Source organism: Triturus cristatus, chromosome 12 (assembly GCF_964204655.1).
Source record: "Triturus cristatus chromosome 12, aTriCri1.1, whole genome shotgun sequence".
NCBI lineage: Eukaryota > Metazoa > Chordata > Amphibia > Caudata > Salamandridae > Triturus > Triturus cristatus.
The window spans coordinates 7,505,676-7,525,605 of record NC_140595.1 but is presented as its reverse complement, the minus strand read 5'-3'; the positions used below and the strand labels follow the sequence as shown (position 1 = coordinate 7,525,605).

General features: G+C 49.5%; 1 protein-coding gene across 1 annotated transcript in view; it reads right to left on the bottom strand.

Annotated features, from left to right (window-relative positions):
• Positions 1 to 19,930, bottom strand: part of POLR2E (RNA polymerase II, I and III subunit E) — a 52,219-nt gene that overhangs the window by 16,410 nt on the left and 15,879 nt on the right. Inside the window, exons 3-6 of the mRNA XM_085638865.1 lie at positions 12,620 to 12,735; positions 8,553 to 8,633; positions 8,237 to 8,295; positions 7,182 to 7,260 (exon numbers count right to left, since the gene is read on the bottom strand). Coding sequence (XP_085494991.1) covers positions 7,182 to 7,260; positions 8,237 to 8,295; positions 8,553 to 8,633; positions 12,620 to 12,735 — 335 coding nt within the window. The remainder of the gene's footprint in view (positions 1 to 7,181; positions 7,261 to 8,236; positions 8,296 to 8,552; positions 8,634 to 12,619; positions 12,736 to 19,930) is intronic.

Below are 19,930 nucleotides of genomic sequence, written 5' to 3'. Positions count from 1 at the left end.
GGGAAGAACGACTATCAGAGGAACAGGACGAGTATGAGCCGGCCCAGCAAGAGTGGGAACCGGCCGCCATGGTTCTAGCGTGTCTAGGGGGAAAAGACATGGTCCCGCGGGCTCCCCTACCCGCCAACACCAGGAAATACGGTCAGTGGGTGACCATTAATGGGCATCGGGCCGAGGCCTTACGTGACACAGGCGCCAGTGTGACGGCCGTCCGCTGTCACCTGGTGAAACCCGAGCAGATCCTGCCGAACATTCTCTGCCCCGTCCGCTCAGCCGACAACTCCGAAAGTCTGTGTCAAATGGCCTGCGTCCCCTTCGAATGGGGAGGGGTCTCCGGCCTGTTGAAGGTGACGGTCCGGGATGATGCCCCCGTGGACTGCCTCCTGGGGAATGACCTTGAGAGTTCCCCGTGGGCCACCGTCGAGAGAAGAGAGCACCTGGGGATGCTGGGCCTCCCGGACTGGGCCTGCGTAACCACCCGGTCCATGGCCGCCCGTGCCGTCCCCCGATCCGAAGAACCGGAATGGCCAGCACCTCCGCCCCCGGTCGCCCCAGTAGAAGACAACGACGAGGCCAACCCCCCGGAACCAACGATCGAAGGGGACCCGCAACCCCAGGACTTACCCGGCCTGGCTCAATGGCGTCAAGAAGGGGGGCCCACCCAGGAGCAGTTCCGCCAGGAGCAAAAGACCTGCCCCTCCCTCGAGGGACTCCGCCAACAAGCCAGCGCCCAGAGCGCAGGGGACTCCACCGGAACTCACTGGGTCTACTGGGATAACGACCTGCTATACAGCGAACAAAGAATCGCGGAGCTAGGGGCCGGTCGAGTACTAGTGGTACCTCTCCGCTTCAGAGACTTTCTGCTCAACCTGGCCCACGATGTACCCCTGGCTGGACACCTGGGCCAGGACAAAACTTACAGTCGCCTAGTAACCCACTTTTTCTGGCCGAAGATGAGGAACGACGTCCTGAACCACTGCCGGTCCTGCCCCACGTGCCAAGCCAGCGGGAAGAGTGGCCGTAAGCTGAAAGCCCCTCTACAACCCTTCCCAGTGGTCACTACCCCGTTCGAGAGGGTAGGGATAGACATTGTGGGCCCCCTGGACCCCCGCACGGCGCAAGGACACAGGTTCATCCTAGTACTGGTGGACCACGCCACCCGCTACCCCGAGGCGGTGCCCCTATGAACTGTGACCGCTCCGGTGGTTGGCCGGGCCCTAATGGGGATCTTCTCCCGGGTGGGCTTCCCCCGAGAAGTCGTCAGCGACCGAGGGACGAACTTCATCTCCAAATACATGAAGTCCCTCTGGCAACAGTGCGGGGTCACCTACAGATTCACGACCCCCTATCACCCCCAAGGGAATGGACTAGTGGAGCGATTCAACCGCACTCTCAAGGGGATGATTGGGGGATTGGAAGAGCCCCTCCGTCGCCAGTGGGATGTACTACTCTCGTGCCTCCTCTTCCCCTACCGGGAAGTTCCCCAGAAATCCCTCGGTTTTAGCCCTTTCGAACTCCTGTACGGGCACCCTGTGCGAGGGCCCCTCAGCCTAGTCAAAGAAGGTTGGGAGATGGCCCCCCTAAAGACCCCTCCAGACGTCTTCAAGTACCTCCTGGCCCTACGCAACCAGACTCGGCGCTTCAGGGAGCTGGCCAAGGCGAACCTCGAGGCCAGCCAGGAAGACATGAAGAGGTGGTATGATCACAATGCCTCCTCCGTCGAGTTCGAACCTGGTCAACAAGTGTGGGTGATGTCCCCCACCGAACCATGTGCCTTGCAAGATAAGTGGACGGGGCCCTTCAAAGTGGTCGAGCGCAAAAGCCCCGTCACTTACCTCATCGACATGGGGACCCCCCGGGACCCCCTTCGGGTCCTCCACACCAACAGACTCAAACCACACTTTGTGCGCTCAGAACTTAGCCTCCTGATGGCTACGGACAGTGGGGCAGAGGAAGACTCCGAACCCCTCCCGGATCTACTGAAGGCCCAGGAGAACGACGGTTCCGTGGACGGGGTCCGGCTCTCCGATGCCCTCACCCCAGAGCAACGCCAGGGCTGCCGGGACCTCCTGCTGCGGTTCGCTACCCTGTTCTCCCTCACCCCCGGGGTCACCCCTTGGTGCTTGCACGACGTGGACACCGGGGACAGTCCCCCTATCCGACACCGGGCCTATCGCGTACCAGATCGGGTACGGGCTTGCATACAAGAAGAAGTAGCCAGAATGCTCACGATCGGGGTCATCGAGCCCTCGGACAGTCCCTGGGCCAGCCCGGTTGTATTGGTACCCAAAGCTGCTGCCCCCGGCACCACACCTGAACTGAGATTCTGCGTCGACTACCGGGGCTTGAACGCTGTCACCCGGACCGACGCTCATCCTATCCCCCGGGCGGACGAACTGATCGACCGGCTGGGGGCCGCCCGCTACCTCAGTATCTTCGACCTAACAGCGGGCTACTGGCAGATCGGCCTCACACCCCGGGCTCAGGAACGATCTGCCTTCTCTACCCCCGATGGCCACTACCACTTCAAGGTCATGCCCTGCGGCATGAAGAACGCCCCCGCCACGTTTCAACGTCTTGTGAACCAGGTCTTGGCGGGGCTCGAAGAGTTCAGCGCGGCCTACCTGGACGATATCGCTGTATACAGCCGCCACTGGTCCGACCACCTCCTCCACCTCCAAGAGGTCCTACAGGCCCTCCAGCGGGCCGGCCTCACGATTAAGGCCGGCAAATGCCAAATTGGTCAAGGGTCCGTGACCTACCTTGGACACCAGGTGGGAAGCGGGCTGGTGGCCCCGCTGCAACTTAAAATTGCTGCCATCCAGTCCTGGCAGCCCCCCGTCACCCAGACCGAGGTCCGAGCCTTCTTGGGGCTCACCGGCTACTACCGGCGGTTCGTGAGGGACTACGGCAGCATTGTGGGGCCCCTCACGGGTCTCACGTCCAAAAACCAACCGAAGCGGATTAACTGGACCCCCGATTGTCAAGCGGCCTTCGAAAAGCTGAAGTCCGCCCTGTGCACCGCCCCTGTACTCCAGGCCCCCGATTACAGTCGGGAATTCGTGGTACAGACAGACGCCTCCGACCACGGCATCGGGGCGGTTCTTTCCCAAGTGAACCCCGAAGGTCATGACCAGCCGGTGGCCTTCATCAGCCGACGTCTCCTGGCCCGAGAACAGCGCTGGAGCACAATCGAGAGGGAGGCCTTCGCAGTGGTGTGGGCCCTCAAAAAGCTCCGGCCCTATCTCTTCGGTACCCACTTCCGGGTACAAACCGACCATCGACCCCTGCAGTGGCTGATGCAGATGCGGGGGGAGAACCCAAAACTATTGCGCTGGTCCATCTCCCTGCAGGGAATGGACTTCACCGTGGAGCACCGACCGGGCCAAGACCACGCCAACGCGGATGGCCTGTCACGCTTTTTCCGCCTCGACGAGGAGAGTCCCCAAGGAGATGGGTGACTCTCCCCGCCTTCAGCTGGGGGGGACGCATGTTGGACAGGCCACACGAAGGGCTGGCTCCCTCCCCGCATGACAGGGCCCCAGCCCAGGCCCACCAGGCGTGACCCACGAGAATCACCCGCACCCCGTCTCCCGACGGAATTCCTGCCCTCGGACCTCCATGTATCACGGACCCAAGCCACCACCGGCTTCCCCGGCCGGGTCAAGCCGCCATCTTGGGCCCTGCGCCACGAGGCCGCGTGGCCTCCATCCGACCCTAACCCTGGGCCTGGCCGGCCCCGACATCCCGGCACCACCATCCACCCAGGAGGTGAGCGGACCACTTGGCAGGTCAATGGGAGAACGAAGCGCCAAGGACTCTCCCCCGCCAGGTGCCGATCGCCTCCGGCTCCCCCAGGCGCTGGCTCCACCCCCTGCTGGGTGTCTGGACACCTTCATCCCGGACCCTCCGACCTCCAAGTGCGAGGGTCCGGACATCAAAGGGCGCCTGCCCTATAACTGGGGCAGCTCCGGAGCAGGGGGGCAGTTGTATCCTGGAGTCGAGAGACACCGAGAGAACTCAGCCTTGACGGACTACTGGCGCTGCCGTAGCCCTACCTTGCGAACTATCGTCCTGCCTGCTGGCGCTGCCGCGGCCTTCTGCAACATCCATCCTCGTCGGGACCTGCTGGCGCTGCCGCGGACCGTTGTAACGACCACCTTCACCGGGACCTGCTGGCGCTGCCGCGGACCGTACCTCGACCATCTCCACCGGGACCTGCTGGCGCTGCCGCGGCCCGTACCAGCTAAACCACCAAGCTCGAGGATTGTGAACTAACCACCATATCATCCGAACTACCAGACTGGTAAACAGACTGTCCCGCTACCCCTTTTTCCTATCTTGAGAGACTTAATCGAGGGGACCCCTGAGTCCAGACCTCCTTGTACCATTTCATCGTACCTTAAGAAGTGCATATAAAGAACGCTAAATCTTATCCTTGTGTGGTATCTGTCTGTGGGGGGGGAAGTTATTTGTCTGTACGATCGCTGGAGACGGCTCTCCCCGGAGACCTCTCCCCTTGTCCTCGGCCGACCCTCCCGGTCCGTCTAACACACATATATATACCTGAAGTAAAAGACATCTACAAGAGATCCATTTGAGAGATAGGTAAATAAATGCAGACACATACATCCAAGAAAAATTTATACAAGGATAAACATGCATATGGAAAAAACATAAATAATCCTGTGGACGCACAAGTCATTCAGGGTACAACAAAATTATTTCCACTCTTCCGAAGGTAACCCAAGTTCTCCGCTAGTGAGTGGGAGCACAAGTAGTGAAGAAACGAAGGACACTCCAAGAACAGAGGTAACCAAGGAAGGACAGAGATTATACATCCTACCATCGTGAAGAAGAAGGTACGACAGTAACTGAGGTGGAGATAGAAAGTCAATCTGGAAAACAGCAACATCATGCCGCATAAGAGTAGGAAGTGGAAGGCATCACACAGTACAGGAAACAAGGGCACCTGTCCAAGAACCAATGCCACCGAGGAAGGATACCAGCAGGCAGGAACAGGCTAAACAAAGATTAAACAGAATGTGGATAGTCTACCATGAAGAAGAGGAAAAGGATGAAAACAAAGGGCTGGTGGAAGCTAAGGGTAACAGATAGTCAATTTTGACAATCGCACATTGTCCAAACCATGGAAGCTTGAGACACAGGTAAGAAACCTGGCCAACGCTCCACGGAAACTTGAGAAACAAGCAATAATCCTAACCAAAATTCTAGATGAAACCTGAGAGTACAGAGTATGAGGGGAGCAAACCCCAGGAAGGGGGAAAAAAACGCCCTTAACATTAGCTGACAATACAGAAGCAGCAGAAATACGTAGTTGGACAGAAGGCAGGATATGGCCAAAGAAAAAGTAATGAAATAACAAAAAGGGGGGTGGAGGGGAAACAGAGCCTCTCCCAAAAGAAGGACAGAAAAAAGAGAAATTAAGCCGCCACATAAAATATGATGCAACAAAAGGCAGAAGTGGCATATAGAGCTATGAGGGAGATGATATCTCCACCTAAGAGGACGAAAGAAGATGCAGGAAGAAAGGGAAACCTAGCATTCTGTGAAATAAAGACACTAAGACATGGATCCAAACAATCAAAAGGACTGGTGCCCCAGGGGAACAGAACAGCAGACAACAGCTACCCCATGGGTGCAATGACATATGTATAAACCCCCCAGACCCAGAAATAGAATGAAGAGATTGAGAATAAGGTCTCATCTGGGTCAAAGACGCCCAGGCCCCAGGATAGGCGGTGAGACGCGGGGCGGACTCATGCCCTGACACTTCATCAGAAGAGCGGGGACCAGCGGTAGGTGACGTAGTTGGGAAGCGCCACAACTGACTGCCTACGTCAAGACTTACTTCCGGACGTCTAAGGAGAATGATGCCCGCAGGAAAGGCTCCTACAGCAGATGCGCAGATGGTCCATAGGGTGCAGGATGTAGGGGACAACAAGAAGACTTCGATGACTGATATCTGCACAGCAAGGAGCTTCATGCAATGTTCTCTTTGTGCCTTCGGTAGGAGCTGGGGAGAAGAGTCATGGTGCTCACCCAGACCCAACATGCAAATCGAGTGAGGGTCTGTGGTGGACATTTGTCATCCACAGGACCCAAGGATTCAACTCCGAGGACAATGGAGAAGGGTAGAAAAAGGCACACTGCTCCGACGAAAAAACGCCAAGAAGGCTGAGAAACGGCCGGAGGAACTCCATTGCAGATCCGTGCTGCTAGTGCAGAAAAGAAGGAACTGAAGCCAGCGTGTCAGAGGAGGGCTTATTTGGACTGCGTTGTGTCACATTCAGGAGACGAATCCCTGGATCAAGTCTGGCGCCTGGGGAGGATTCGAAGTTAAGTAGTCTGTGGTTAGATTTCTTTATCAGATGCACTCGCATTCCTTGGTGGCTGCCAAACACAATGACCTTTCTCAAAGCAATTCCTCTTGAGTAGAGGCAAGCTAGGAGGTTTACATCATCTCTTCCAATCCTTGTCGCCCCCTACAGGTAATTTAGAAAACAGATGTGGCTCCACGTTGTAAGCAGACCTACAACATGGTCCCAAAAAACTTTTAAACTTCATTGAAAGTCCAGAAAATCTGGGTTACGACTACACAGCCTCCACCATTTTCTAAAATGTTAACATCTTCCTTTTCTTTTCTCAGTGGATTATCGTCATAATGTGACACAAAAACTACCTGGAATGGTAGGGTGATAAAATAAGTTGAATAAATCTCAAATTCAGTCTATGAAGCAAAACTAGCAGAGGCTGAGGTAGAAGAACTGCTATATGGGGTGCAAAGGCTTTAAAGGTTCAGACAAAAGAAATACCCCATAGGTAATGCTAATCCCACATGGTCAGGTCCTGCCAGCAGTTAGAATAGTTAGAATGTCCTAAAAAGCAATCAGTACAAATGCTGAAATGTTAGCCAAAGCAGCAAGTGCATTCTGCACAGTGAACAAGAGCATATGCTGGTGGCCACACCATGGTGAGACATCAGCTTATCTACTTGCAGGGCAGCCCGCAGTTACTCACACCCCATCCAACGCCTTCCAAACAGGCCATCCTGCACTGGGCCTTCATCGTCCGCCAGGATCATTAACACAACAATACAAGCCCTGACAAAATGGTGGATCTCATGCACGCCCTGCACAAAGCCCTGCAGCGCACCTTACCTGGCCACGCTTTATGCCAAAGTATCGCGCCACAGGATCTCCGGCCTGTATTCTGGGAAGCTGAGATTCACGCAACTTGCTGGGAGAAACAGTTAAGGAAGACGATCAGAGTCTGACAGATCTGAAAAAGAGGGTGGAGAAGGTGGAGCCAAAATAAACAGACCCTCTGTCCGAACAGCTGATGCAACTGGTTGTCGGCTAAACTGTGATTCAAGTAGAAGGGAGGGAGGAAAAGCCAAATGAATAATCCTTTACTCATCAAAGTAAGTGGTCTGAACAAAGACACTCAGCATATTTAGAAAACCTTTCAACATTCCTGTGAATCACATCTTAAAACTCTGTTGTAAAAAAGTAAAGGCTACGTAACAGCTCATAAAACCACGAGGAACCCAATGGTAACAAGACAGAGCTGTACTTCCAAAGCACTGTCATATTATGCCGTTCCCCGACTATGAAATATGCACCACCCAGAAGCAGATGCAAAACAAGCAACAATCTCTTGTGTCTTGGATGCAACAAGCATCATGGGTATCTCAGCAGAAGCTGTTTGATGCCAGTACTGCAGTCTCACTGCACCCACCCAGGTGCCCGAAGAACTGTCATGTTTAAATTACTGGACAATACCAAAACAAAGTAGTAAAACATGAACGATTGAACTGATTTCATTAGATTGACCCACCTTCAGCTTAACAATCCTCTTCCCTGGCGTCATTTTGCCAACCAATGGTCGGAGCAACATTTCTCAGCATCCACTGAACTGATTCATCACAAAACACCCATGTTTGGCTTGGGAGAGGAGGCAGACGGAAATAATGGTTACCAGGATAACGCATAAAAAGCTGAATGAAGTAATGGGTGGGAAAATCAGCTAATGCAAATTGAATATAAGAACTATAAATGTATACCAAAGAAATCACAGTAATTAGCTTACTAAGAAATTGAAAAAGAGCCAGGAGTTCACTGCCAATTTCTTCCACCGGGGCGAAGAAAAAACAGGGCCTTTGGTTGATTTGAAAGCAAGCACATCACACAAGTCTGCAGCCCAAAAAGGATACTATCTCGCCAATAACTCTGTTACTTCTTCCTTTGTCATGACAACATGTTCTGGAACCAGCTAGAAGGAGCGAACAGAAAACAATAGTAAAAAAAAACACACAACAAGCAAATCAGTTGCTTTGAAGGGTGGAGGCTCCAAAACTGGCCATTTTGACATCTGAAGTTGAAAGAGGTAAAGCGGCCTCTTCTGCTATGCTCTATAACAGGCATGTGTGCCTCTTTGACTAAGATGCAGATCACACAAGCAGGTACTTGTCCCAGTATCGAACTTGTTAATCGCAAATAGGCACTGTGTTCACCAGTGACCTCACTCACCTCGTGCTCTGTGATGTTAATGAGCAGCTCCTGCTGCAGAAACTGTTCCAGGATGTATTTGGGAGCCATGTCCACCAGCGACTGCAAAGGAAAACGAGGAGGTATAAACACATTCATGTAGTGCACACAACCTTATGTTCACTGAAGCACTACATCTCCTCGCCTCCCAGGACATATTCATGAAACGTGCAAACAATCTATTGCTGATCCGAAACTCAAGAAAACAGACGGGGCAAGAACACAGAACTGCACAAGAAAGGTTCCTAAACACTCAAGCTTAAACAGGCCACAGCAGGGTGCAAGGCATTTCTAAATCCCAACTCCCCCAGCCACTCCCACTCAAGACAATGGATTAATTCAGAAAAACACTGACAGGTCAAGATTACAAAAAGAATTGAGCCACTGTCAACACAGCTTGTGTGCTATGGAAGCCACAAGACTGATACAGCAGTTGGACCGAAAGCGGTCTGTAAAGAAATGCCTCGTCCTGTACAGTCTCCCGTAGGCTTTTGGGCTGATGCTGCAGGTTTTTCAACTGAGAGTGCGCTAAGTCCTGCTAAGCAGACCCCAGTGCCTGTGCCCTCACCCTTAAAACAAGTCTGTCAAATTGGTTCATACCGAATAGGCTAAAGTAACTTACCTGTAAGTCCCTAGTAAATGGCACCCAGGGCTTACAAGTTAGAAACCCCCCAGCGTGCGAAGTGCAAAACAAGACTCCCAGGCTGCCATTTGCAGGCTGGAAGAGCAGTTTAAACTGCTCACTCAACTTTGCCAGTTAAAGTAATGGCAAAGCCAGACTTACCACTGGAATTTGTGCAAGTCCCTCCTATGGCAGGCCTATCAAGTCCTATGGCATGGTACAATAGATCTCACAAGCAGAACATGTGTTTTACATGCTCGGATAGTAAAAACGCGAAACTAGCATTTTTACTGTGGAAAAGCTTGGTTGCACAACTGGCAAGTTACACGTTGACCCCTCAGTTGTGCTAGGTTTGCAACGGTGCGACTAAAGTGGGTTACATCGATCCAAGGGAGCAAACAAATCGTTACATTAAGCCGGACTTAATTAGAAGGGTCGAAATTAATGTAAGAAGACGCAGTGTGCAACATTAGCAAGGTTGCTAGTTGTGTGTCTTTAGTCCACTGTGCCCACACTGGTTGCACACGGGGTCCTGTCGCTGAGACCACTTTCTGCCCGCATGGGGATAAAAGCTAATAACTCCCAGGAATGGATACAAGAGAGGGCTGATCTGGAAGCAGGAGTCATCTCCCTTCTGCAGGAAGTGAGACTGGTGCTGGCCCAGAGGCGAGCTTCAAAGGAGAACACTTGGGAGAATGGCTGCTTCATTGTTCAGGTACAGCTGGCACTTGGGACTGGACGGGACAACTGTAGCCAAACTGTGTTCCCAGAGATGTGTAGCTCGTCTTGGTAGCCAAACCTCTGGGTTGGGCTAGAGATGCACACGCTGGAAAAGGGGTCCTGCTATATTGGAAGTAAGCAGAATGGTGCATCCTGGACTGCCATACTTCGCAGGACGTGGTCATCAGGAGAGGGGGAACCTGGCAGTCCATTAGCTACCAACTGCATCCTGCCCTACTAGCCATTTTCTGAGCATAAGCAGGGCACCCCGAACTCCGATCTCGACTGGACTGGAAAGAGGACCGAAGGACTGCCCTGCTGCACCATGGAACCAGCAAAGAGAGGCTGCATCGGCGTGGACTGCCCCGCTGCACCAAGGAACCAGCAAAGAGAGGCTGCATCGGCGTGGACTGCCCCGCTGCACCAAGGAACCAGCAAAGAGAGGCTGCATCGGCGTGGACTGCACCCGACGCACCTGGAACCAGCAAAGAGAGGCTGCATCGGCGTGGACTGCCCCGCTGCACCATGGAACCAGCAAAGAGAGGCTGCATCGGCGTAGACTGCACCCGACGCACCTGGTGGCTAGCAAAGGCGAGGGACTGTGCCTGTTGTGCTCTGCTCAAGGGCAAGTGGTCTATAGATCCCAAGAGATTACAAGAGTCAGAGTGCAGCCTCCTATTCATAGCACAGGGACACAACAGCAGAGAAGCCTGCTGGGGCATGTTGGTAGCCCGAAATCTTTAACCCGCAAGCAACAGTCGCTGTGTAGCACTAGGGACAAGGACATGATGCACAAAGTTGCATCTAAGTTTGAGAAGCTCAGGAGTATCGCTGAAGTACACCTGGAACCTCCAAAGGACGAGTTATCAACACAGGAAGGATTGGCCCGTGACTGCAATAGTGGGCGACAGTGAGTCCAGTGGCGACTGGACTTCTGACAGCACCAAGAGGACTTCGAGGGACGTTGACCCTGCGACCTGGACCGCCTCAACATCTTCGTGGGTCGAGTAGTAGTTGCAGCCAGAACCACATTGACCGCATTGAATCCCCAACTCCCTTTGAGCATCTTCAGCATCCTTCATCCCTTGTATCAGGACCACTAGAATAGAAAAGCCCTGCTAAAGGATGAAAAAGCCTCAAACTGACTGGAGACGGCTTCACCTGCTGAGGTAACAGCCTCAATACGATCTCCACGTTAGACAACTTCCAGTGATGGCTCTTAAAGATCAAACTGAGCTAAACCATTAACCACCAAAAAGCACAAGTGTATTTTCCCGGCGCTTGGCTTCTCTATGCAGTATGCTTTGATAAAGACACTCCAAATGTCTGAATACAATTCTTTATGCCTCTGCCCAAGGACAGTTATCTGTATTTCAAAGCACTATACGTGTTCTTATAGGGCACTCGTCCTCTATAGCTTGTTTGGCGTATACTTCTGTGTACATCACCAATACATCTTTGTTTAGCAGTTTTAATGTTTTACAGAAGCCGGTCAGATGTTTTCCTACCAGTCACTCTAAAGATGGGGGGTCTCAGCAGGATGAGTCTTAATAAAGGCAAGAGGGAAAAGCACTAGAAGTCGAGGTAAGTAACATTTAACTAAAAACATCATCTGTACAAAGAATTTAGCTTCGACATTTTGAAAGCAGCCTGTAAAAAGAAAATTGCGACAATCCATAGCTGCATGATATTCATTCACAAACCCAACAGCAATTATAGCTTACGATTCAAGAGGGAAAAACAAAAAAGTGCAGCGTTTGTCCTTCCCAAATCGGTTGTTGTTATCCAGCTCAGTCACAGCAGTAAGAAAACTGTTTAACGATCAACAAATGTACTGATGTGCAGTACAATTCAGTATGTTGTGCAGGTGTGGGCGAACGCAGAAAAAGGACTCTGCCACAACAAAACAACAGCGCCACTCTTCCAAGATGTCCACGACCCAGACACCATCTTCTTGTGGTCGCATAAAGTGGAATGAGCTGGACCGGGAACGCCTCCTGAAGGGCTTTTGCTGCTTAGAAACAACACCTTAAAAAGCCTTTTCCACTACGCTCCAGCGCTCGCAGCCTTCCCAGCGATGTTTACAGAGTAAATTAAATGCACACACTACCACCTGTACGCGTGACCGAACGGTCAGACTCGTGGCCATTTCCTTAGAAGGTGTTTCCACAGCAGTACGGTGGGCCTTGAGCACGAGAGCGCCCTCTGTACATTACACACTCAGGTGAAGAAGCCCAGTCCCTCAATACCCGTCTGATATTGTTGCTGATGGCAAGCAGCTCCCTTCCCCATGAGCTAAGGTACAACAACATGTTACTTTTACCCAATGTAGTGGCACCCCATTGAACAACACAGGGTGGAACAACCCAGGGTGTATCGAAGGCTGAGTTGGTGCTTCCAGTATAAGCAGCAGCAATCTGACGATTATACAAAAATCTCAGCTGCAGCAAAATAATTTACTGACTTGCCTTGAAGGGTTCTTACCCAGCCCCAGCAGTGAGTAAGTTATCATCTTCTCAAGCTGTCCTGCGTGTACCCAGAGTGATGCTTCTTCCCCGGCCTCCAAAGCCATCGAAGCAGAGCACGGCCTGGGAGCACTTGCTTTCTCTAGGTTTCCCCGAGGTGTGGCTTTGGAGAAGACCCTCTTCATGTGCTACTCCTTGTCCTCTCCTCTTGCTGTTGTAACGGGGCAGCTAGAGCCGGTTACCTGCTTTGCTGAGGGAGTCATGCCGGTCTGGACCACGATCAAAGCCCTGGTGATGTTCTCTTCTTGCATGCGCTGGCAGTACATCTTGATGGTTTTGATGCCGACCTTGGGCTCCTCTGTGGAGAAAACAAGAGATTTGGTTATAGCACTGTTAGCTAAAGGGTAAGCACCCCATTTACACCTTCTGGGGTTACAGGCGAGAACAAGACGTTCAAGCACAGAAACCCGGGGTTACTTATGAAGAAAGTGGGGCACAGGATGTGAACAGGAAAACAAGGAAGGAGAGACACACAAGAAGCCCATTCGCGAGTTTGATAATCAGCAGAGCAATTCAGCGATGGGCACCGGTCGAACACGGTCACCACTAGTCCAACACTGAAGGGAGCTGCTTTTAGCGACCACACTGGTTTCCTCTCTCCTAATCACAGAACTACTTTCACAGTAAGGTACTCAATTAATTTCTTTTCTTTAACAGAGTCCTTACTATCAAGCACGGTCGCTGTTTTTCTTGCAATGCCTCCCTCTCGCTTCTCCATCTCCCAGCAGTCGTGTATTCCGGTCATGATATTTTAGCACTGCCCCCCCACCCCCGCCCCTCCATGGCAATCCAGCGCACACAGATTTCATATCCACGATTTCTCCACGTTACACGGCAAAGCTTTCATCAATCTAGAGTTCAACGCCCTGGGCTGCTGCCACCTCCTTCCCCAGACACATTTCAGACTTTCATAACCACAAGGTCTAGAATTTTGCTTAAATGATTACAGTTCCACCCATTGGCTATCAGCAGCCGCAGACCCACAAACCCCAGTTCTTTAAAACCCATTTAACACTGGACGAACACTGGTGACAGACTGTGCCCCACGGTTTACAGTGTAAACCGTGAGGCAGTCGGTCACCAGTGTTCGTCCAGTGTTAACCATGCTACTCTTGAGACACCATCATCGCACTTTTGCGTGGAGTGGAGACTGCCCCAAACATTTCATGGTGGAAGAGATTTCATAAACAGATTGTGCTTCATGAATAAAGGGTCGAAGCTACCAATGTAACATGTAGGGCACGGACATCAGACAAACCTACACAATATTCTCAAACACAGATATGTGTGAACTAGCCTACATATGCACTTTTTTAAAACAAAAAAAGTGCAGGTTGCAAGTATCAGTGGCAAGAGACCTCCTTAAAAGTCAACATTAAGCGGACTAAAGGTCACAAGTGCATCAGAAAACGCAGTTGTCATATTCTAATGTTGATACTAAGTACCTGTCTCTTGCATCATTAACGCAAAAGTAGCCATCTCTCTCCCTCTCCTTTCACTCCCCTTTTTTCGTCTTAATGTTATTTGTAAACTGATACTTAAAATAAAATAAAAAGAGAGACCTCCTTAAAAGTCACTCAATGCGTAGAAGCTTAAGGACCTTTGGCTGACTTCACAAGTCCCTAAAAACAGCCATTTGCAAACAGAGGGAAACCAGACACTTTATCAGAGCTTCCAGGACTGCCTAACGCGTCTGGCTTCAATGTGCTAAAACAGGATTAATGAAGGCAAGGGGCCTTCAATAACGCCTTGGTTTCAGATCTATGAAAAGCTAGGTTGGGATCGGTGATAAGGATGCCTTCATTGTGTCCTGCTATTCTTTCCATTTTATTACGGATATCATGAAGGTTTCAAGCTACAGGACGTTTACTTCACAAACACAAACAGTACTGTAATGAGGCAATAGCGCCTTCAATAGTGGTCTGCTCTCATGTCTATACGGACAGAAGATGGTACAAGTTGGGGAGGGGCGTGATATTAGGAATCCAGCGTGAATACATATAGAGTTTGTTGCACGAATGCGAGGCCTCTATGCACCATGCCTCACGCTGACTTTTCCTATTAAATTGCCAGCCGTACACCAGAAATGGCTTTAAAGTAATTGAATGCTTTTCTTCACAAATGGTTTTACTGTATTGCAGAATATTTATGTTGTGGACTTTGAAAGAGGAGCCAGGCCTGGTGCAGCAGAGAAGCTCAACAGTGGAAAACAGCCTCTTTAATCCGACAACAGGCGCAGGGAGGCTGAGGGGACAGTCACTCTGAGCAGCCACTCGTCCTCTTCCAGGGGGTTGGATGCGCAGTTACATTTTGCCCCCACATCTCAGGTCCACATTCAGGGAATCAATAAACATGCACACACTTCGGGAAGGGCACAGCGCCTGCGTTCTCTCGTGAATGGCAATACCACCAGATGAGACACAAACCGCCAGAGAAGGGCAGCTTTGGTTTCTTGGACAGAGAGCGAGTGTGGGGATTTGATGCAATGGGGATACAGGTTTTAAAATATAACACTTCAAAGTATTTCATTTTGTTTTAATCTTTTTAATAACATTTTTTTTAAAAATCAGATTCAAACCAGAGCTTCTGATCTCTACCACACAAGGTGTTGCGTTTCCGACACCGAGGCATTTCTGTTACATACATTGAAAATAATTATTTACAACTCACAAGCATGCTCTATTTAATCTACAATTAAAACATTTAAAGAATAGTTTTGGCTAATGCAAGAAATGGTGCGTTGGATTCAGCTCACCCCTTCTTGTACCAGCTCCCCACTTAACTCCTAGGCCCGTTGTGTGCAGGTTTCCCATCTGAGCATGCACTGAAGGCTCAGCTCAGAGAGGTCGCCGAGAGCCGGTGGTGCGGTTCATCAATAGAAGAGAACTGCAGAAAGCAGTAACAGAAACAATTGTGGCGTGATATGACATGATGTGATTAAAAGTAAGCCGCTGCCTCAGTCAATATGTGGAAGAGAGTCCACATCTGGTCGGATGAGGAACCTACCCCCACCGCCAGGTGAATAAATGAATGTAATTTGTAAAGCGCAAACTCATGCCTGAGGGCGTCTTGGCGATATAGAGGGCAGGTATGGATGCACAGCTGTTGGTAAAAAGATTTCTTGCAGAAGGTCGGGTGCCTCCTAGTCTTGTGAAAAGGGGCAGGGCTTCAAGGCCTTTCTGAAGGCGAGTAATGAGGGGGCAGCTTTTAGTATCAGTGGTAGGCTATTCCAGAGCACGACAGTGGTCCTGAAAAAGCACGTACCACTCCAGGTGGTCCTCTTAAATGGGGGGACAGTCATGTTCATAGCAGAACCAGAACGAAGAGTCCTCCCTGGGACATACCATTTGAGCTTCTGCTTGAAACGGACTGGTCCCAGTCTGTGCAATCCCAGTCTGTGCAGTGATTTATAGGCCAAGCAGAGGGCCTTGAAACTGCAGCGTTGTCCGACTGGTAGCCAGTGGAGTTGAAGGCCTTCTAGCAGATGATGCCACATGGCCCGGTAGCTGGCGCTCTCCATCAAGGTCTTCTGGTGAGCACATTGCACATAGCAGTCCAGAGTGAGCTTCACACACCAGCACAGAACCTCCTTGATGCCACTCTTAGCATGGAAAGATGGACTACACAAAAGCGCCGGGCACATTACCACGGCCATCCTGAACTGGGACATTGATTGGATGGTAAATTCAGTTGTAATTTCCTGCTTGAAACAGATTCCCTGTAATGCACTTATTGTGTGTGTAGTTGCAGTGAAGGAAAGGGAGAGCTTTCAACTTGAAGATGGTGGTACCTCATGCTTCGCTGCCAAGTGCCCGGCTGCAGCTGGTCCATGCAGCACACAAAGAGGAGTTGAAGGGCTTTGGATTGTCTGTCTGGTTGCACTTACAAGCTGAAAATGTGCTAGAAGAAGTACTGAGTGAAAAGGAAAGCAAAAGCAACAGGGGAGCGAACCACAGGTGGGACCGCTGAAAGGAGAGGGAACACAAACTCATTGGAAGGCGATTGGAGAAGCAACACAGTTATGGAAAAGTTGGGAGGCAGAGCAAAGAAATTAAAAATGAATGTAGTAAATGTGCTGCTTTTAAAGGAAAAGCTGCTTTAACAAGAAAACCTTTCAGTTTACTAAAAACTTCCTTACATCTGGTGATGCCACTGAAATCACTGCACCCCATGCATTTCAATGCACAACTGACTAGAAGGTGGAAGGATACACAAACGATCAAAAGCAGTTACAATTAGATTACTTCATTCAGCTGAGCTAAAGCGTGACTGACGAAGTCTCCGGCCAAATGCTCAAAGAGTCTGACCGAAGAAAGACCATTTAAAAAAGATGCAAAACCTAAGCCCATTCTATGTACACTGTAATCAACAAGTTTAACAGCTCTGTTGACACAGCACACACCTAAACAACTGCTCAGAACTGGTGTGAAACTCAAAGCTGACTGATCTAGCAGAGCATCCACACCACCCCATGAACATTGACGTAAAGATGTGTCAAGAAATTAAAACTAATCTCCTCAAGCAGAGGTGTCACAACAGCGACCGAGTAACTGCTCCTACAGCACCCTCGGCTATCCCTTTAAGTCCTGTAGATCTGTGTCAAGGTGCAACTTCATAGGTGCTTGTGATGTAGGCTTCAGAGCACCCTCCGCTATCCCTTATGGTGCTGTAGTTCTGTTTCAAGGTGTTACCTCAGAGGTGCTTGGGATGCAGGCTCCCAGAGTACCCTCTGCTATCCCTTATGGTGCTGTAGTTGTGTGTCAAGGTGTAACCTCAGATGTGCATGGGATGCCGGATTCAATAAGCACAACACAGTCAACAGACAGAGTACTTGATTGACAAAGACAGATCCAACAGCAAAAATACAAGTGAACAGAAATGTAAAAAAACAAATTTTTTTAAAAGGGAGGAAGGTTGGGCAGAGGTGGGATTAAATAAAAATGAATCAGTGTTAATCAAAAAACGGCAAACATGAAAATGGACAAAAATTAACTATTTTATTGTACAGTTAAATAACAAAAAGAAATCCGTAAAAAAGTGAAGTCCTTAAAAAATGACAAGCATTTATCTGATGGTTCCATTCAGTCTGGGTTTTCAAACAGACTGGCCTGTGACTAGCAGTACAGATCTAAAGATTTAAGAAGTGACTTTGAGTGCTCAAATACCATGGGATCAAATAATCCATCCTTCAGGAGGTTCTCCAAGTTCAGGCCCTCAAAGGGGCCAGGTGGGCTCGCTACACACCAGCTTGCAACAGAAAAGTATGCCTCTCAGGTTGCTTTGCAGCACTTGAGCCACACACTGGTTCCAATCCGAATCAATGAACCTGTCTTTACCAGGATGCACTGAGCACCTCTGAGGTGGGCACAAGCCAGTGTAGGCGATCTGCTATTACAGCAGATGGAGTAATACTGGCTCCTAAGAAGAGGAGTGCCCCCTCTCAGAGCAGCCGCTGCAGTGCCTCACCCTCGGACTGGCATCTAATGGAAGCAGGAATTCTCTTGTTTAGACTCTGGATTCTTCCCTTTCTTTACCAGACAGGTAGTTGGCAGGGATTGCCTGGCGCTAGACGGTCAAGCAGTCTGTGCTAGGATGAGGCCAGTGCTCACTGTTTCTTTTTTAATGCAGCAAAAAGGATCTCAGGCGAAGAAATTAACATGGTTGGACTCTGTTGACTGCCGGAGAGGTGGCATCAATTACAAGCCTTCTCTTAAGCCACTGGGCAAACTGGCATCAACTTAGGTGTGGCGTTGGCCGCCAGCATTTTGAATTTGTCAATGCTTGGTTGGTTACCTTTTCTACAAAACTTTATTGTTGAGAATGCTTCTGGACACTCAATTAAAAAAAAAACTGGGTAAAAGCAAAAATATTTTTGTACTCAAAAAGCAGAAATTGCCAAATTAGTCAATGACACTTAAGGGAACTACTTTGTGTGCGGATGTGCTCCATGTGAAAGAGCTGAATGCTGTCACTTAAGTTAGCCAATGGCTTTAGTCGACTGATCCATTTCCTATGATGTAATGATTGGGAAGGTTTAAAAGATAATCACACAATGAACCCCATTGGACTAAGAGGGCTGGCTGAAGGCTCCTATAAAGTATATTATATGTATAATTTTAGTTAAATAAAAAAGTCTAGGCCAGTGGTTCCCAGACATTTTACAAGCACAACCCACTTTAAAAAACATTTGCAACCCACCTGCCTTTAATGGACATTAGGCGGGCGATATATATATATTCCACACTCTTTCCATCCACGTTACCTGCACTCCAGCAAAATTTAACATAATTCACTTTTAAAACTCCTCTCTTTTGGCAGTCAGAGTAAGAAAAGTAAAAACCAATCCCATGAGAAAAGAGCAAGCAGCGATTTGTCAATAGATAATGCCAGACATTCAACTCCGTCTTAGAAACACCCAGCAAATGTGGCAAGATAAACACAGAATTTAAAGGCATCTTTATTTATTGCTCGTACTTTCTCGACCTATCGAAAATCCGCTCACTACCCACCAGTGGGTTGTGACCCACAAATTGGGTAACAGTGAATAAGCTAATGCAAGACCTGAAACTTCAGGAAGTAAGACAGATGCCACATGGCCACTTGCACTGACTGCGGGTCAACGATACAACATCCCAAGTCAGACCATTTTCAAGACTGGTTTATGGATTCATCTTTGTCTTAAAAACCACTCATTGGATATGTGCATTTAATTTCTTGCATTGTGATAGTTTGATTTTTAAGCTGGGGGAAAAAATATGGAGAAGACCAATGGACACAAAGCAAACTATTGTCTGAAGCTCAGACTGTTGCGTAGATTCTGCTCAAGCACAGAACTAGGCGCAGGAAACCAGGACTTCAGTGAATTGTGGTGTAACAAAAAACTCACCTCAGTACCTAGAACCCCTATCCGACTAGCATCAGTGTCTCATTCGTTTTCCGTACTATATCGAAGCTACCAATGATAAGACAACCCAGAACAAGCGACTTAGAATACTTTCAGGAATGGTGGGAATCAAGAACACCTTTTCGTTATTATTCTCATCTCAGTCCACAACATGAGTAATCAGAGATACGGAAAAGTTTAAAATATTTATTTTTAACTACGCGCTCTAAGATGCAGTATCTTGGCTAACATAAGCAAACAAATGATTAGAAATAAAACCATCAGCATTGTTACAATTCCATAGAAAACAAAGGGAGAAATCATATTATAATGATAGTGGAAACAGGTCCTATAATACCTGGTGTACCACCCTCCCCTGGCCAATAAGCTAGTTTTATAATGATAATAGAAGGTCTCTAGGCTTGAATGGGGAACCCCATACATCCAAGATCAGCTTAGGTGAATCACATCACACGATCAGCACTGCTCTCTGTGTCTGGAAAGGTTTTCTCCAAGAGTGCCAGAATCATGCATGCAATGCAATATTAAAGGCACCAGAGTTTCAGATATTTGCAGCTGTGTGCTTGTTGTGTCTAGAGCGTGGGCCGAT